This window comes from Bicyclus anynana, chromosome 20 (genome assembly GCF_947172395.1).
Source record: "Bicyclus anynana chromosome 20, ilBicAnyn1.1, whole genome shotgun sequence".
NCBI classification, from domain to species: Eukaryota; Metazoa; Arthropoda; class Insecta; order Lepidoptera; family Nymphalidae; genus Bicyclus; species Bicyclus anynana.
In genome coordinates this window covers 3,114,374-3,134,958 of record NC_069102.1, presented here as the reverse complement: position 1 = coordinate 3,134,958, position 20,585 = coordinate 3,114,374, and the positions used below count along the sequence as shown (strand labels likewise).

At 36.1% G+C, this 20,585-nt stretch overlaps 1 protein-coding gene and 1 long non-coding RNA gene across 7 annotated transcripts in view; both read right to left on the bottom strand.

Moving 5' to 3' along the window:
- Positions 1-20,585, bottom strand: part of LOC128199236 (uncharacterized) — a 245,669-nt gene that overhangs the window by 53,580 nt on the left and 171,504 nt on the right. The gene's annotated exons all lie outside the window — the stretch shown is intronic.
- The window catches only part of LOC112052778 (hillarin), a 77,679-nt gene that overhangs the window by 53,580 nt on the left and 3,514 nt on the right, over positions 1-20,585 (bottom strand). For all 6 annotated transcript variants that reach the window (XM_052887891.1, XM_052887892.1, XM_024091995.2 and 3 more), the window contains exons 2-3: positions 11,509-11,770; positions 5,993-6,182 (exon numbers count right to left, since the gene is read on the bottom strand). In XM_052887891.1, coding sequence (XP_052743851.1) covers positions 5,993-6,182; positions 11,509-11,658 — 340 coding nt within the window. In that variant the 5' untranslated portion in view covers positions 11,659-11,770. The remainder of the gene's footprint in view (positions 1-5,992; positions 6,183-11,508; positions 11,771-20,585) is intronic.

Sequence of the window (20,585 nt, the reverse complement as noted above, 5' to 3'; positions counted from 1 at the left end):
AATGGTGTCAATGACCCTTTATATAACCATAAGTTATACATAAGCGACACTAGTTTCGTCCATAGGATTCAGACGCATACTAGAGACAAATGTTAATCTCTGACTTCTATAACACTGTAGGACTTGCCTCGCTAGACGTTACTTTTCTGTCAAAGTCAGTGGTCTTCACTTCATAGATGCATAAATGCAATGCATACCCTGAAAAGTCATTAGGTACTGACTTACATTTTGTGAAATTTTTAATAACCTTTTGCGCGCCATTGGTCAAAGTATATGATCAACGATCTAATGCGATGCAAGGATAGATAAAGGCGTGTGTTACAAGGATAGTCGGAATTATTTGAATTACTTTGTATTCGGCTCCTACAAGTGGGCTCGTAAACACCTAGAAGTTATGGGAAATACGTCCGAGCACCCTGTATATATATAAAATAAATAAAAAAAAAATCTATTTCATCATAACCTGTTGTTGCAAAACTCTTAAATGAATTAGTTAATTTGACAGATGCAACATTCTGGTTACTTGACTCAAAGCCTCTAAAGGAACGAATAAACCAGCTCGACACTTATCCGTACTATCTTTATATGGTTATATGGTATACTAAGTAATGAGATACTCAGAAATGTTTACCTCATGAGCAGAGATTATGGCTCAGTTTTCCGTATTTGGGTATTAGAAATAACGATATTGGGAATTGAATAACATTTACGTGAAATGAAAGTATTCCTAAACAGAATATCCATGAGCTACGTGAGAACATATTTTGCTACGTAAATGCTGATTGTTAAGTAGTTAAGTTTTAAAAGAGGATCTTCTGTTTGATCAGGGTGACGTTGTCGCTTGGATTCTTTTTTTTTATTCTTTACAAGTTAGCCCCTGACCACAATCTCACCTGATGGTCCAGACCTGGACCAATTAAGAAAATCTCAATCGGCCCAGCCGGGGATCGAACCCAGGACCTCCGTCTTGTAAATCCACCGCGCATACCACTGCGCCACGGAGGCCGTCAAAATTCGTCGGGTTTTCGCAGGTATTATTAAAATAATATTTTTTATTAGAGAGTAATCACTCTCTAATAAAAAATAGTCACTATTTATATTTACATAACAATTAATAGGTTCTGAAACTACTGAACTGATTTGAAATTTATTCAGTGTTAGTAGCTACACTATCCCCGAGTGCTATAGGCTATATTATATCCCAGTATTCAGGAATCACGTGGATAAAACCGCCTGGCGTCTGCTGGTATCGAATAAAAATAACATGTCCCTAGTCTAATAAATTACTATACTAATAATATAAAGCTAAAAAGTTTGTTTGTTTCTTTGTTTGAACGCGCTAATCTCAGGAACTACTGGTCCGAATTGAAAAAATATTTCAGTGTTAGATAGTCCATTTATCGAGGAAGGCTATAGGCTATATATTGTCCCCGCATTCCTACGGGAATGGGAACCACACGGTTAAAACCGCGCGGCGTCATCTAGCTACTTATATGTGTAGTTTTATTTGCTAAGTATTCAGAACACACGTATATTTCTAACATAACAGCTAACAGCTGTATTGCCCAAGCGATATACATTCTTAATAAGGTAAGGATATGTATGTTACAAAACTACAAAACGACGCCATGTGGTTTAGTTGGGTTACCTTTTTTTTATTCTTTACAAGTTAGCCCTTGACTACAATCTCACCTGATGGTAAGTGATGATGCAATCTAAAATGGAAGCGGGATAACTTGTTAGGGTGTGGATGAAATCCACATCCCTTTACGGTTTCTACACGACATCGTTCCGGAACGCTAAATCGCTTGGCGGTACGTCTTTGTCGGTCGGGTGGTAACTAGCCACGGCCGAAGCCTCCCACTACCAGACCTGGACCAATTAAAAAATCTCAATCGACCCAGCTGGGGATCGAACCCAGGACCTCCGTGTTGTAAATCCACCACGCATATCACGGAGGCGCCACGGAGGCCGTCAAAATGCCACTACTAATGCGGGAAAACAGGACCTAAGTATATTATCTATACTTATAATAAATCTATAGAGAGGTCAATTCTGTAGGTACATGAAATATATTTCCAAAAAAACTATCAGGGGGTGATTAGTGATCGATACTGATGCCAAAAATGTAATCAGTATTTTTTTATCTGTCTGTATGTACGAACGATCGTTAAAGAAACAAAAACTACTCGACGGATTTTAACGAAACTTGGTACAACTATTCTTTATACTCATGGGCAGGTTACAGTATACTTTTCATCACGCTACGATCAATAGGAGCAGAGCAGTGAAGGGAAATGTTGGGAAAACGGGAGTTACTCCATTTTTACAGCGATACTACTGTAAGGGCTCGATTAAAGAGGTTTAAGGGCGGACGAAGTCGCGGGCGTCCGCTAGTAAAGAAATAAAGTATGAAAATGGTGTTACCAAGTACACCCGGCTGTTCATTGAATAAATACCTCACTTAGTCCAAATGCCATATATCCGTTATTTCGAATTTCGAATAATTTGGTAAAATTCATTCTCCATTCATATTTAAAGTATGTGCTTATGCCTGCCTAAACCATAGGTTAACAGGTGAGGCCCACGGAGCTTTGGGTCACTGGGCTGTCTCACGGAATGCGGCCGCTTTTGCAACAAGTTCCTCTGTCCCTTTCACTCTCGCATTAATTTGTTACCCTTCCCTTTTTGACAGTTGCCTCCATCTCTTTTACTCTAGTTAGAAATGTAATGCCGTCTCGTTTCCGCACCGAACCGTTGCGGTGACTACCGATTTATTTGTATGGTAAAGGTGTTTTGGCAGGTTTTTGTTAATATTTACGCAAAATTTGATATTTAACATAAAAAGTGTGACATTTTTATAAGATTTAGTCACGGATTATAGTCCGCAGACTTAGTTGACGTTGGTATATCTACAAAAAATACCATCAAATATTGGAATCTTCTATCAGTCATTGTAGATTCGAATTTCAGTAGCTTTTTGTTCACTAGATTATATTAGGAAGGTACCTAATAGAATAGTGCTACTCTCAAAATTGTGTGTATCGTATAGGCTATATTTTATCCTCGTAGTCCCACAAGGAAGGTAACTACGCGAGAGAAACCGCGGGGCGTCTGCTATCTACACTAGTACCTATTATAAAGACGATCGATTTGTACTTTGGTAAACAACGAACAAACTCAGAAACTAATGGACCGATTTGAAAAATTATTTCACCAATAGAAAGCTACATTATCAGGGAGTAACATAGATCACAGATTTTATCCCCCTATTCCCACGGGAATGAGAACTACGCTGCTAAAACAAAATGTTCTGGTAGTAAGTTATAAAGCTTCAAGAGCACTTTTTACCTTCTCCGGAATTGTATTTAGATGATTTGAGACTGTATATTTTATATAGGGTTATTTTAGAAGGATTTATTATGTCTGCATTCCTTTATAATGTTCCTTGTATTGCATGACTTGCAGTCATAAAGCTTCCTTAAATTGCCTTCTCAGGTTTGAATGGAAATTGTAAGATTCTGCATACTAACGAAATTACGAAAATTATGGCGTAAAAAATTATTATAAAATATGCGGTAAGGGTAACTAACGGTTGTAACTTTTTACTGCGTTTACCAAGAACAAGAAGTTTGAATTTTTAACAGTTTGGAGAGATTGCAGATCTGAGTTACTGTATTAATTTGTCTACGTGGTTAGTTTAAGTGCGGTGAAGTGGTTCTATACAGTGACTCAGATATCGAACCCACGTGCGAGAGGCGAGAATAGCTCCGCGGTAAGGGTGCCGGACTCATGACCGAGAGGTCGAGGTTCGATTCCCACATGTGGACGTTCCCTACTACTACCGCTATCCCTAAAATGAGGTATGTAGGGGCTATGCTGGCTTCTATACAGGGTTACTGGAGAGATTTTCCCATAACTCTGGGGTTATAGTCTTTACCGAAAATTATTAAAATGTTCAAAGAAATAATCGTGTTCCAAAATTAATATTTTCGGAATACATAATATTTTTTTTTTGTATAGATCTTAAAATGTAATCCTTATACGCATCCTTATAATTTTGACGTAGTCAAACTTTAAAATTTCAAAATACTAGGATAGATAAAGGTCTGTGGTACATAATTAGTCGGCATTATTTTAATTACTTTGTATGAAAACATAAAAATTAAAAAGTTTTTATTCTTTTAGTTAAAAATATATTAATTACGCAGTTCGGCTCCTTTAAATGAACTCCCCAACAACGAAATTATGGGAAATATTCCGCAGCAACCTGTATAATATACTAGCTGACGCCGCGCGGTTTCACCCGCGTGGTTCTCGTTCCCGTAGGAGTACGGGGATAATATATAGCATATACCTCAATAAATGGGCTATCTAACACTGAAAGAATTTTTCAAATTGGACCAGTAGTTCCTGAGATTAGCGCGTTCAATCAAACAAACACACAAACAAACTCTTCAGCTTTATATATTAGTATAGATATATAAGTATAGAGTTTAAATATATAATGAGTATGATATAATATGTTATAGCATAACGTTTATAATGTGTAATAATGCGGCGCCACCGTGAACCAGTTGTCGAAGATGAACCAGTATTAGTTTTGTCGGTATTTTAGTTGCCTAGGTAGGCGCAGCATACTATTTGCTACCTCCAGATTGAGATTTCATACCAAATTAAATAAAATATAATATACTTAATTATATTTTTAAGTTATCTTTTTTCTTAATCTTAGTTTCCTAAAATTGTTTTTACGAACCTGATGGTATGCATTTAGAATACTATACGGATACGAATCAACTTTTTTCGAAGTTTACAACAAACATATCCTTTGTCTGGACCTTGCCCGACAATACGGGTCAAATACATCGTTTACTCAAACACTGTTTTTTTCAAATCGGTATATATACCATAGTTATATAATTTCAGATTGGATTTTACATGATAAAGTTCTGTTTATTATATGGAATAGATGAATATTTCCCACATAAGATGAACTACGCTAGGCAAAAAACATTTAAAAGTTTTCCATTCAAGATAGAAGATTTTTTGTGTCAGCTCAATGAAGTTGCAATGTAAAAAGTACATAAGACAAACGTAACTTTGAAGAAGGTTTTATATCTCAACTATCACTAGGTCATCATACGCAGTCAAGAAGTCTAAATACGGAGTATTACATTATATCTGTTATCTGATTCATATTACTGTTCATACTCGTACGTATATAGCTGCTAAGCTTAGTTCTTTTGTGAGTGGCAAACCGGACTGCAAGGTCACGGCTATTGTCGAAACGTCAGGACCTTTTATAAATACAAACATAATGAGCTACATTACAATAGAGGTTAATTTGACACTGGACGGTTGTGGTCAAATACAAAAAGGATTCAACATGTATACATATAAGCAAGGCGAGGTTCAGATGACAAATCTGGCGCACATAACTCAATTGCGCGTCTAGCTTATGTGGGTCTCAGACCTGCAGTTTTAACTGTGCAGTTTTAGCTGTGCAGTTTTAACTGTGGCGTTTAATCTATGCAGTTTTAACTGTGCAGTTTTAACAGTAGGTACTATCTGTTCAGTTACTATTTGTTCTGTCTGTGTAGGCAAAACTGAGAATTGACTTTGATTGAAATTTAAATAGGATAAAACTGTACAGATAAAACTGCGCACTTAAAAACTGAAGGTCCGCATTAGCTATCACACATTTTAACTGTAATTTGGAATGAGGTTCTCTTCTTTGTTCATCATTGGTTTATTTTATACTGAGTTAAAGAGAGACGAGAGTTAGAGAGACGTGAAAAGGGGAATATTAATCATAATATTTAAAAAAATATGAGAAAAATCGTCAACTGGGTTGCAGGGAGACGCTGGATATTGGCGGTTAGAGGCTGGGGTGTTTCTAAGTTCATGCCAGAGGCCTATGTCCAGTAGTGAACGTCGAACTGATAATGATGATGGCAAAGTTACTTTAAAAACAGACATAATTCCTTACGTTCAGTCTCATAGCTGTTCCTGGCGTGCCCTCGGATCTGTTCATTCACGTAGTTGTTGCTTTTGGGCACATTGAGCGCGCTCCGTATGCCCACGGACGAGTTGTCCAAGTGCCCGGGCCCGATTTTGGGCACATGACTCGAGCAGTACACCTCTTTGTCTTCAGTCCAGTGCTGGTTGTTGTAGTACGTCTGGGGAAGAGATAAAGTATAATTATAATAATAAGTGATTTTGGACTTGTTTTTTTTTTTTCATTTTTTAAATATTGGTGGTGGTACTGTGTCTATGTGGTTACGGTTAGCCTATGTGGTGACGTTTTATAAGGCCATGGAGTCATGGGTCGGGCTAAGAAACATTGAGCATTTCATCGAGCACGTGAGGACATCGGTCTTGGTCATTATCATTAACAAAAGAAAATGCTCGTTACAGGATCAAACACCACCAGGGCCCTCCAACTCTATTAAAACAGCATAGTGGGTCTAAATTCCTAATCCTCTTTACTATAAATAGAAATGAAATTCAGGTCGTATATTCCTAAAACTTGTACATACCATAACATACCCATAACATAACAGGACCCGCTAAATGACTATCTGGTTCAGTCATATCCACAAACCACGCAAAGACCCACTCTTACATAAAAAAATCATCATTATTAGTTTTGAACTGATGCGTTACATTTTACATACATTTTTAGAGTTCCGTAGCCAAATGACAAAAACGGGACCCTTATAGATTCGTCATGTCTGTCTGTCTGTATGTCACAGCCACTTATTTCCGAAACTAAGAGCTACATTGTTGAAACTTGGTAAGTAGGGTCCCCCATACTTAATACTGAAACTCAAACTCAAAATGCTGCTACGGAACTCTTCATGGGCGAGTCCGACTCGCAATTGGCTTTTTTATTTTATTTTTCACTAACAGACGCATCGCAGTTTTACCCGTTTAGTTCCCGTTCCTGTGGAAATACGGGGATAAAATATAGTCTATGACATTCACAAGTAACTTCGCTTTCTATTAGTAAAAGTAATTTTCAAAAGATACAACCTCACAAACTTTACCTATTTATAATATGAATATAGGTTTTTTACTAACGAAATAGAATGAATGACCGAACGAACTAGTTAATTCACAGTGACTTTGACGCCGCGGCTATTGAAAAGCCATAAAGTGGTCGCGCCTAACGGAGACCGTCCGTCATTACAAAGTTGAATCATTCGCTGGAACATAATGGCAAATGCACCGACATCCAATAAACATTTGTCGCTTTCCGTTGTGTTCATGTTGTTTATGCTCTGTGGTGTTTATGGTGTTATTTATGGTCGGCCGTTTGCGACATGAGGCGGGCGGAATTCTAATTAAATTAGTAAAATAAAAAGTCTTTTCTCTAAATCAGTTGGTTTTTTAGCATTTACTTTAATTTTTGATGTGTATAATTTTGCCTTTGGTTGTCTTATTTACTTATTCTGAAATAATACTTGCCGTTCTTTTTCTTAGAAAAAAAAACGACATTGGGAAGCCAAAAACAATTAATTATGAAGCAACAACAGAGCCGTCAAAGCTTTATTTTTAATTTCCTTATGAAATTGAATGATGGTGACCCGATTAATTACCCGAAAACCTGGTACAGTCAAAATGTCCAGTAAATCGTCTCTAATAATTTTTATTGTACAGTTTTTTCAAATAATTTTGATTGAAATTCGATTAAATAGAACTGTACAGTAAAAACTAAAGGTCTGTAGCCCGGTTAAGGCTGTAAGCCAACATTCGGATATGCGACTATCCAGTCGGGTATGAATATTTCATACAAAGGGAGTCAAAAGAACCGCCAGTGCGTACATTAACGGGAAGAAATGAGGTCACTTTACGCTGGTTAATTTAACTACAAAAGCATAATTAAATGTTACAGTATTGACATGCTCTGTTATGGCGGACAATCGACATTGATATTCAATTATTATTTTTTTTGTGTACGGTCAATGAACTCATTTCATTCATTAGCGAATGCCCCCGTAGTTGCACCCGCGTAGTTCCTGTTTCCATGTGCCTAATACTCGCTAATAATGTAACTTTCCATTGTTAGAAGAATTTTTAAACCAGGTTCAGTGAAGAATCTCCTAAATAATGGTCACATACCGAATGAACGATTTTCTCGCGGTAGATATCGCGGGCGTCTGTAAAATCACACTAATATTATGAAGGCGAAAGTTTGTGTGTAAGTGTGTGTGTGTGTTTATTTTTTCCTCCTTTGCGCTGCCGCTAATAAAGTGATTTCGCTGAAATTTGGAATGGAAATAGATTTTTTCACGTATTTCAGGTATTTTCCATGGTACCCGCAAGATTTGTGAAAAACTAATTTCCACGCGGACGAAATCGCGGGCGTCCGCTAGTATGTAATAAGTATGGCCTCCAAAACAATATGTAACATATAACAGTAACAATTATACAATGCACCGAGTAGGTACGGAAGGTTAATAACTTGTGAGTGTGACTCATACTACGAACATCTGATCTGTAACAATATCATTACTCACATTTATTTACCTTGGATTACTCATATTGTGAAGGCTTGACACAGGTTTCGGTAAGCGATATTTGGGAAAGTACGTTTTTAAAAGATAAGTTTTAATTAAGATTAGGCAATCGTGTCTCAAACGGTGAAAAAATAAAATAATTAATGATTAAACGAACTTACCTGTACGTGAAGTTCTATCATAATTATGCGAAGGTTTGTCCAAATAGATTACCACAAAGTATACACAGTAGTAAACACACGGTGCTGCCAGTCCACACTGTATTTGAGATGGATTTTTTTTTTTTATACTGGTATCCCTGCTACCGGATCTGTAATCTTCATTACACATTCTGTGCTTCGCCGGGCTACACGTGCCTATGCGTCAGTTTTTTGTATAACGAAACAAACAGTTCAAAGATTACTTTCCTTTGTTAGTGTTAGAAAAGGAAAAACAAACTCTTTTATCTGAAGAATACGATAATATAGCAAGAAAAATTAAGAAATTGGGTAAGATACTGACGCGCGCACGACACAAAGAAAGGTCGTCCTAGTCTCCAAGAAGATTGTCCACCTCATCAACAGTGTCATCAGAATCGAAAAACTCATCAAGTCATCGCCCGCTTCATTGTCCGCGTTGCAGGACACATTAAACATTGAAGGTAAAATAAGTTCATATACCCTCATAATCTTTTTATGTCAATAGACATCATTGTTAACCTACGGGGTTATCACTTAAAAAAAAACGAATGTCAAACGGTGAAAAAATAAAATAAATGTACTTAAACAATACACCCCAAAGTAAGCATACAAAGTAGCTTGTGTTATGGGTGCTAAGATAGTTGATATTATAATATTAGTATACAATTATATACTACATATAAATACTTATGTAATGTATAAATACTCACAGACACTGGAAAACACTCATGCTCATCACACAAATATTTTCCAGTTGTGGGAATCGAACCCACGGCCGTGGATGCAGAAAGCAGGGTCACTACCCACTGAGCCAACCGGCCGTCAATGAAGGAAAAACATTGTGAGGAAACCTGCATAACTGAGATTTTTTTTTGGTTTATTAGCCTGAACCCTCTCATTCTGAGAGGAGACTCGTGCTTAAGCACTAATTCGCACGAGAGTTTTTATAACGGACGTTAAAAAAGCTTTCAAATACAACAAATGCATTCCCAAGCACAACATTATCACACGACGTTTTTAAAAAACGACGCTTTTTTTCGAGCAGTGCAGTTGCATTTTCAATTTTAGGCGTTGGAATTTGGACCTTCATTTGACTTCATACTATATTTGAACGCTTTTTAACGTCCATTAAAACAGTCTCGTGCGAATGAGGGCTAAGATAGATAGAAAAGCTTTTTTAAATGGTAAATAACATTAAGATGAAAAGGATGCCATAAAAGGCCTAGCACTTATCTACCTAATCATAGATAAGTTTAAATACAAGCGTACTAATTTAGTACTAATGAATTAAAAAATTCAAAATTCATTTATTTCAATTAGGCTTACTTTACAAGCACTTTTGAAAGGTCAGGATTATGTCATAATATATTTTAATCTAATGGTGGTAATAATAGTTGAAAACTTAAAATTAAAGTTACGAGGGTAAATACGAGGGTAACGAGGAAGTAATAAATAGATAACATATATACAGATTATATGTAAAACAGACCCTTATTAAAGGAAAGAAATGTCAAATGATGTCATATTATTATTCTTTTGGGAGGAAATTAATAATTTGAAATTCTTCACGACATTTCAAATGGTCGCTGACATTTCGACGACCTTGCACACCTACGCGCAGTGCAGCTTTATCTCTGAACCTTTTTTGCACTGTTATAATTTTTTTGTCATTGCTTTGTAATAGCAAGTAATGTATGAACAGGTACTGTTACTGTACATAGTTTCCTCACAGATTAGTCAATAATATACAGATGCTAGGCCGATTGAGGTTTTCTTAATTGGTCCAGGTCTGGCTGGTGGGAGGCTTCGGCCGTGGCTAATTACCACCCTATCGACAAAGACGTACCGCCAAGTGATTTAACGTTCCGGTACGATGTCGTGTAGAAACCGAAAGGAGTGTGGATTTCATCCTACTCCTAACAAGTTAGCCCGCTTCTAAGATTGCATCATCACCATCAGGTGAGATTGCAGTCAAGGGCTAACTTGAATAGAATAAAAAAAAACAATTTAGAGACGAATTTTAAACTCTCAAGTTAATAATAAATTAATTAATTAAACAAATAAAAAACCAAACTGTTTTAATTATACAAAAACTGAAAAGAAAAAAAACAAGCTCAGTCCGAAGTGTAGAAAGCAATTATAAAACAGTCGGGACCTATGAAAAGAATGATTTTCGTCTACATTTTTTTTGATAGTCCCGACTGTTTTCTAATTGGTTTCTACACTTCTGGACTGAGCTTGGTTTTTTTCACCTCGAGTCTATAGCGTCTCACAGTCGTCTTGTTGGTTTTTTTTAAGATATGAGGTAATAAAGAATATTACATACATACATACATACTTATATGCATACATACATATATGCATATATACATATTATAAATTATATAAGATAAAAATATAAATATATATAAGATAAAAGCGCTTGGAGGCCATTGGATCAGCTTCCACCTTTACACAGGAAATAAAACTATAAGAAATTGTAATTGTTATCAATTGTAAATTATAATACTGTATGACTTTTTCAAAAGAGCAACTGTTGAGTTTCTTGCCGGTATCTTCTCAGCAGAACCTGCCTTCCGAACCGGTGGTAGAATCTTTACAAATAGTCAACTGACGTGTCAAAAGTGCTTGTAAACTGAGCCTACTTGAAATAAATGATTTTTGATTGATTGATTTTGATTATATGCATATATATATACAAGATACGCGCGAAAAACATAACCCTTCTTGCAGTAGGGTAAAAACATGGTTACACAATACAGTAAAGTAATAAGTAATAAGTATACTATAGGTGTGTTACTCACCTTCAAAGTAAGTTTCGTTCCACACACCGCGCATTTGAAGCATCCACTGTGGAAAAAAGTGAAGTCCTTGAGTGGACCAACCCGATCCACTTGGTACACGATCTCGTTGCATCTAAAGCACGTGCTCTCATAGAAATTCGGCCGGTACATGGCGTCGGCTGTTTGGTCACGTCATAATTAGAATACACTTCACTTTCACTTCACTCTGTTCACTTATCGGTCACTTTGTTACACTTGCCGCATTGTCTGATTGTTATCGATTCTGGAATACAATTTTATGATTACATAAAGAGGCATAGACAAGATTGTGTTCTAATTTTAAATTAAATTTGATGGAATTTAAAAAGTATATAATAGCATGCAGTTTTTCGTATTTTTATACTTTTTATTTTCTATTGCAGATAGAAAATAAATGATGTCAGTTTTTATTTTTTCAATATCAATTGGATATAAATTAAAGTATGGTAGGTAATAGTAAAGCAATTTTGTAAATTTAACAGGGTATCCGCGATCGTTATTTTCAGAGCTACAGAGATTTAAAGGGTAAATTTTGCCATGGATGCATGGATCGAATGATGGCGTCGCTGAGAGAAATCTTTGTATGGACGTTCAAACAAAATTACAAATATCTTTATTATAAGGAGGACCTTGTATTTTGGTAGATCATCAATCAATCAATCATCGTTTATTTGCTCTAAACATGTGGTTACAAAAGATGACAAACAAATTTATATGTACAAACATCTGTATGCTATTAAAATTATTTAGGTATATTTGACGCTTTGCAGTTTCACCCGCGTGGTTCCTTTTCCCGTAGGAATACGGATAAAATATAGCACTCGGGGATAATGTAGCTTCCCAAAAATTTTCAAATCTGTTAATTAGTTTCAGAGCCTATTATGTACAAACAAACAATCAAATATCTCCTCTTTATAATATCAGTATAGATTATTTATCGGCAGGAAAATTACTTTACAGGAAGTTTCACAAATTTTATGAAATAATATTAAAATACACATCAGGTAGTGTTCAAATTCAATTTCGTTTATTTCAAGTTAGCTTAGTTTTCCACGTGATTTTACCACCAGCTGGGACACATACTGCTGAGAAGAGCTAGCAAGATACTCAACAGTTGAGATAAAAATTATTGATTATGAAACACGACTAAAACTCACGTGATATTAGGTCGGAGTATGCCCGACTAATAAACTAAGGTTGGATCGTGCCGCGATGCAAGAACCAGCTCATGACTAAGGGCCCCGTATGGGTTCGAAACTAGTCGGGCATACTCCGACCTATTATCACGTGAGTTTTAGCCGTGTTTCATAATGAATTAATATAAAAATTATTTATTATACTTAATTATTAAAATTGCATAAAAAAATCATTTTTTGAGTTTACACTGAAATATTCCAGCAAAATGGCTGCAGTAATGATATACAACGGAAATATTACCGAGTTTAAAAAAATTAGAACAGTTTCAAAACGAATCCTCCATAAAGTGGCCATAATCGAGAAAAGGATGTTATTCTTCAAGCCTTGTGCTAGATAAAGCGTGCGTTATGTAAATGTTTGCGGAAGAACAAACTGTACTAAAGAGGTTGAATAATAAAGTTGGGTACACAATGAAAGTGGGTAATTTAAACTTTGCTTTGGCTTCAACTCTCATATCATTTTTTTAAATTATCTACTATACCATTGGGTTACTTGGGAATGCCTCGAGGCATTAGGTTTCGCGATTGTACTACTATTTGTGCAATATAGTTTTCAAACGAACAACAGTCCAATTTTGTGTTTCCTAAATTGTTCTGTTATTGAAAATTTTATTCTATACTAGCTGACTAGGTTCCCGTTCAATTTTTCAAATCGGACCGGATATATATATAATATATATATATATATATAAATAATGGAATTAAAGACAAAATTGTGCATGTGTTGCAGACTATTATTATGTGGATCATTTTTTGCGGTGCTTTAGTAGGAACGTAACCGATTCTATAGTATAAAATTATCATTGGTAATAACTGTACAATATACATAAATATATATAATGGTATTAAACACAAAATTGTGGATGTGTGCGCTCAGTGCAATACTTTTTGCGGTGATTTTGTAGGCACGTAACATATCTATAGTATAAAATGTCGTTGCGGAAAGAATAAAAGACATTTAGTTAGTAGGTTAAAAGATAAACATGTTCCGAAGCAAACGTGTATGTAACTTAAGCGTGGCCTGATGATGTTAAAATAAAATAAAGTGTAAAAATCTTGCCACTTGTAGGTGGTTGATTTGCATTATTACCCGTATATCCTTTATCCGCATTAGATAAGGTAAACTCAAGTGTTTTGCAACCTTTTTTACTTACTTAACCGGATATTACTTCATAATAGGTCGGGTCTTGGGAAATTGTAAGCAGAGGTTATATCTATGACAAAGATGATGGCCCAGAAGTTACTTCTAGGTTGGGGAAACAGAACTTCGACTACGGTTCCGTTAAGTCGGAATTTCCGATTATTATTACAACTTAAATCGGAGGTTTTAATTGGAGGTCGAAGCACAATTTGCTATACTTTGGGATTCAATTAATTTAATTTAATTTCTTGTTTATTTGGAAATTCTTGTTTAATCCTTAAATAAAACATCTCTCTCCTGCCAGCACTTATAAGCCTGCCTCAAATTTAAAAACTTCGATTCCGCCTTCGGTTCCGATAAAATTACCTCCCTACCTGTTACATCCCTATCGGGAAACAGGGAAACTTCTGGTAGTGGAAATAAAGCAACATTATTTAAGTTCATAAAGTATGAGAGTACCGAACATTACTCTGAAGACCTTAAACCTTATATGATCTTTAATTATTCTATACCAGTTAATTATGTTCTTTAGTGGAACCCTATTAATCTATTGTAAGTTATGTAAGTAAAAAGATAGTAGCAAGAATATAAATAATATTATAATATACTACATCTTCCTTATTACTTAGAATGTCTATAGTTATTCTCGTGAGATAGTATATTTTCCCGCGATACATGCGCATTTATATAAGTACCTAGCTTATATGAACATGAAGTCTATCTTTAGGTCCATATATCATCTAGATCGTAAACATGTCAACAATCCAAATTGTAGCTTCGGACATCTACAGCAGCAGAAGTACATTCGTCGTTATCAACCCATATTCGGCTCACTGCTGAGCTCGAGTCTCCTCTCAGAATGAGAGGGATCCAGCGTGGACTAAGGTCTACCTTAGTCCACGCTGGCCCAATGCGGATTGGCAGACTTCACACACGCAGAGAATTAAGAAAATTCTCTGGTATGCAGGTTTCCTCACGAGGTTTTCCTTCACCGTTTGAGACACGTGATATTTAATTTCTTAAAATGCACTTATCTGAAAAGTTGGAGGTGCATGCCCGGGACCGGATTCGAACCCACACCCACCGGAATCGGAGGCAGAGGTCATATCCAATGGGCTATCACGGTTTGTGCTATAAGTACACATATATTTAAGTAAATAAAACCAAAGGTCACTCATCACGAAATTTAGATAACCGCTTGACGTCGAGTAATAAAATTTGGCAGGGAAGTAGTTTATAATAGAATGCAGTTTGCGACAGGGTCTAGATTCAGGAGGTCTGAGGGCAGACGAAGTCGCGGGCGTCCGCTAGTTACTTATAAAACGAAGTCCTTCACCGCTCCTGTCTGTCTGTTCACAATAAACTCAAAAACTACCGAACCGATTTTCTTACGATTTTCACTAATTGATTCATAAGGAAGGTTTAAGTACTTAAAATTAACAAATTATATTATAATATGTTAGTATTGAGTGGTACAGATGTCTAATTTCATTGAAATATTTCTAGTTTCGACTCATATTCAAACTTAACTTTAATACACTGTAGTGGCATAAGTAATTAATGTACCTCCCTAAGGCTATTAGGGTGGCCGGGTATTGATCCACGAGAACCCCTTGGTAAATGGAGGAATGAGTGACTCAGTGGTCAGTTTACTTATAAATGTTTGTTTAATAAAAACAGTACTACCTACCTATTCTTTCATAGATACTAGAGACTTTCTGTCATAGATTTTTTTCTTTAAATAATATTTGCCATATTTTTTATAATATGACCAATAATTCTATTCCCGTCCCCTCCAACTAGTCGGGAAAGACTCCTAGGAGTGGGTACGACAATAGATCAACGGGGTTCGGATTGAACCACCACCCCTCGGTGATGAGTCCAATCGCTCTTACCGTTGAGTTATTTACTTAACCTATTATAATTTAATGATAATTAACATCGGATCATCATAATCATCAACCCATATTCGGCTCACTGCTGAGCTCGAGTCTCCGCTGGCCCAATTCGGATTGGCAGACTTCACACACGCAAAGAATTAAGAAAATTCTCTGGTATGTAGGTTTCCTCACGATGTTTTTCCTTCACCGTTTGAGACACTTTCTTAAAACGCACACAACTGAAAAGTTGGAGTTGCATGCCCCGGATCGTATTCGAACCCACACCCTCCGGAATCGGAGGCAGAGGTCATATCCACTGGGCTATCACGGACCATTAATCGGATGTGGTTGTTAATTTTCCATTAAATAATAAGGTGGTATTTAATCATTAGTGCGCGGCAGAAATTATTCCATATTACAATACATATTCCGCTTCCAGCCAATGTTCTAAGTTGCGCTGTTTATTAGCAAATTAATGCTTGCCGGCCGTGTACCGTTGCTTCGGGCTTCGTAGTGTGGGTACAAGTTACAAGCGTCAGCGGGTGTTTGTTAGATTTCAATCATTAAGATGTTCTTAAACATAAAGAGACAATCAAATAGAAAATTAACCTTAAAAACTGTCCACATTTGTATTTTTAGGCAGTTTTAGAATATTAAATATATTAAAGAAGATTAACTCCAAATACCTTAAAGTTCAAAATTAAAGCTGTTACCAATAAAACCTCAGTTTCAGAACAAAATCAGCCCTAAACAAGTCAATGTTTCGTTTTAGGTTGCAATGCTACTCGAAAAGTTATAATAATAAATATTGTTTTAGTGTTTTTAAATTAGAAAATGTTTTAGGTAGTATTTTTTGAAATGTTACGACTTAACTGTGCGCTTTTAAATTTTGCTGTTTTTTTTGTTGTTAGGACAATAATAATCCTGATCCTGTCTAATAACTATAGACAATTTAAGAAATGCCAATTTGGGAATCGTACCCAGGACCTACGGTACCATTACTCAGCATCAGCTCCTCACTTGCACCAAACACCACCTCAGAGCTGAGTATTGGAGCGTGCCGATGTAATGATAGGCCGTGTTCATACGCTGCATGCGTTACTCCTTGTTATTTATAAATGTCTTGCATTCTTCTGCTAAACGGTACCTACCTACTATTTACTATCTATCTACCACCATGTAATTTCAGAGTTTCTATATTAGTAAGTGAAGAGCCGTGATGTGGGTTCGAATCCGGTCCTAACAAACAGTGAAAGAAAACCATCGTGAGGAAACCTTCATACTTACCAGAGAATTTTCTTAATTCTCTGCGTATGTGAAGTCTGCTAATCCGCATTGATCCAGCGTGGTGGGCTAAGGTCTAACCCCTCTCAATTTGAGAGGAGACTCATGCTCAACAGTGAGCCGAATATGGGTTGTTATTGTTAATGATCCTACTAATATTATAAACGCGAAAGTTTGTATAGATGTTTGTTACTCTTTAACGCCGCTACTACTGAAGCGATTTGGCTAAAATTTGGAATGGAAATGGATTTTACTCTGGATTAACACATAGGCTACTTATTATCCCGAAAAAATCCACGGTTTCCCGAGATTTGCGAAAAGTGATGATTTTAATGATATGAATGTTTGTTACTCTTTCACGCCTCGACTACTTTACCGAGTTAGCTGAAATTTGGTATTAAGATATATTATAGCATGGATTAACACATAAACTACTTTTTATCCCGAAAAAAATCCATGGTTCCCGAGGGATTTATAAAAACTCAATTCCACGCGGACGAAGTCGCGGGCGTCCGCTAGTGACTCATAAATCATTATTAATTAATTTAAAAATATGAATGTTATATTTCTATGCTTTGTGATATTATTAATATTGCGTTTGTAGCGCTGGCGAGTGAAATCGCAATAGCCGCTTATTTATAATTATTTATTGCCCAAACTGGTGATAAATCTGCGAGGACAATTTCTGCCGCCAATAAAATGTTAGAAAGCTCACATTTCAATAGTCAATTTATAGCTATTAGTTGGAATATAGTGTTTGCTTGTTAGGAATACGTGAGCAAATCGGTTGGGCCTAGGCTATTTGATTTAATCTTGATAAATGCTTGAATGGAATGTCTGGGCGGATACGGAGGAAAACTTTTTGACGAGATTTCTAACGACGCGGTTAATAATTACTAATGGGCTGCAACTTCGATAGTTTATAAAATACAAGCGGATGCCCGCGACTTCGTCTGCCCTAAATCCTCCTTTATCCGGCACTGTCTACTTTACTACACTAGAAGTTTTTGCCTGTTTTTTATACCATTCAACTACACAAAAAGGTATTTTTATGGAGCTTTTTCACTGACGAACACGATTACAACTATGAAACATCGATACTATAGAAACAATTTTTATATTCGCATTAGATCGTGATCATATACTTTGACAGAAAAGTAACGTCTAGCGAGGCAGGTCCTATATAATAATTGGTCTGAGGCACAGATTAATCAATAATAGGCAGACGGAGCGCACGGAATACGACGGTGTCGTACCCGTCACAAATACGAAATTCGAAAACGAATACATTCACGAGTAAATTTTTACAATATTTATATAGATTCAATATTTTTGAAGAAAATTGATAAGACGCCATTTTTCTTGAAAAATATTGAAAATTACTGATACTGACTGACTTAAATATTTTAAAACTGTTAATAAAACCTGAAGAAATATGATGGACTTTTTTTTTATTAGTAATTATTGATAATTATATTAATTTACGTAATTGTTATTAGTGTTAAATTTTGAAATACAAATTATTTTGTATATAGGAGATTCGTGACGTTTTTATGGGTTTCATTGGCTTCACCACGATGCTTGTAAAGACTCAATCCGTATATTGTTAATCTGTGATCTGTGCTAAAGTGTATACTTTTTATACAGCGACAAAATAAAATTCATGTGACACACACTTCCTTTCGTAGTCACACGCGACTGAATACATAAAAGAATCAATCGACGGTCGGCACCAATTACTAGTTAAACGAGAAAATTATCACCCAGACAAAAGCTATAAAACTCTTCTAAAATAATTTAAGAATGACATCACACTTAGCATATAGACATCAGTGAATTATTACTTAAGTATACTATAAAAATTCTAACAAAATTGAAATGTTTAAATCCAACGATTTTAGCACATTTTTTTTGAAATCTTTACAAGTTAGCCCTTGACTACAATCTCACCTGATGGTAAGTGATGAGTCTAAGATGGAAGCGGGCTAACTTGTTAGGAGGAGGATGAAAATCCACACACCTTTCGGTTTCTACACGACATCGTACTGGAACGCTAAATCGCTTGGCGGTACGTCTTTGTCGGTAGGGTGGAAACTAGCCACGGCCGAACCAGCCAGACCTGGACCAATTAAGAAAACCTCAATCGGCCCAGCCGGGGATCGAACCCAGGACCTCCGTTTTGTAAATCCACCGCGCATACCACTGCGCCACGGAGGCCGTCATAATGTTATCATAAAGTGTCCAAATGTACTTTTTTATATTAAGTAGTATATTGGAGAAAAAAAAAGTAGATGCCCATATGGTCTTAAGGATGAAACCAAGTCTCACACATAACTCTGCCCCCGGTAACCTGAGACATTCAGTGTTAAGTCTTATGTGCCTGTAATTTCCTCTAGCGGTCGAAGCATAGTGAGCTTTTCCTGTTTAGATCAGGATGATAGTTTTACCTATTAATTCGACTTAGTTTTTTAGGGTTCTGTAGTCAACAATGAACCTTATAGTTTTAACATGTTAGTCTGTCAGTCTGTCCCCGATTTAACTCAAACACTAACTACTAGAAAGCTGTAATTTAGCATGAGATAAAAAGATAAAGATTTAGATTAAAACATCGCGTCATAAAATAAAACTTAGAAAATATTTTTAGGGAACCTCCCCTACGTGTAAAGTGGGGATGTTTTTTCTCGTTTACTCTATAGTGTGGCGTATCGCTATCGGTATTTTAGTGCATTATAAAAAATTAAAGTGCTAATTTCTCGACGGAAACCTTCAATGCGCTTCGCCGACACGCACTTGGCCGGTTTATATTAATAGTAAAATTGCCTATTTGAATATCTTTTTAGTCTACGTTAGAAGTTGCGTACTTCAGATTGCCTGAATTAATGAGCGTATTACGTAACTTTAACTAATTCGAATATTAAAATTTAATAACAGACAGTTCTTTTGGACCACGTTTAAGTGATTAGTTTTTAATTAATAAAGCAAAAAAAATTTAATAAAAAAAATTCAACCGACTTCCAACTCAAAAAATAACTTTAACTAAAAAGCAAAAAATAACATCCTACCTATGTGCTACCTTCTGATCAGTTTGAAGGCGGTGCCAAGCCAGTGATGATTAAACACGTTTAAACTAAAAAATTTCTGTGGTTCTTTCAGAAACAGCTTTAATTAAAACACACACGAAACCTCCTCCTTTTATGAAGTCGGTTAAAAAGTATGTTAATGTTTAATTTTGGTATGCAACATCTAGTAAAATAATAATAATTAATCTAATCCTACGATCTGTCTCAATCATTATTGGCGGCAGCGATTTTCGAAATCGGTCCATTCTTACCGAACGGGCCTTGAGCTGTTTTATTGAAATATCTCCGTTATCCGTAGGTGATTGTTTTGGACAGTGTTGGTCAATAGGTGTATGATATGGGTGTATAATATGGGTGTATTTGGGTGTAGATGATCTGCGTCGGCGGCGAGTGGGTGAAGTGAACTTTAGAACCACTTTTACCTGTTTAGATATTGTGTTACCCAACTGTGGCAACTTAGGGGCAGGTGTGTATGGAT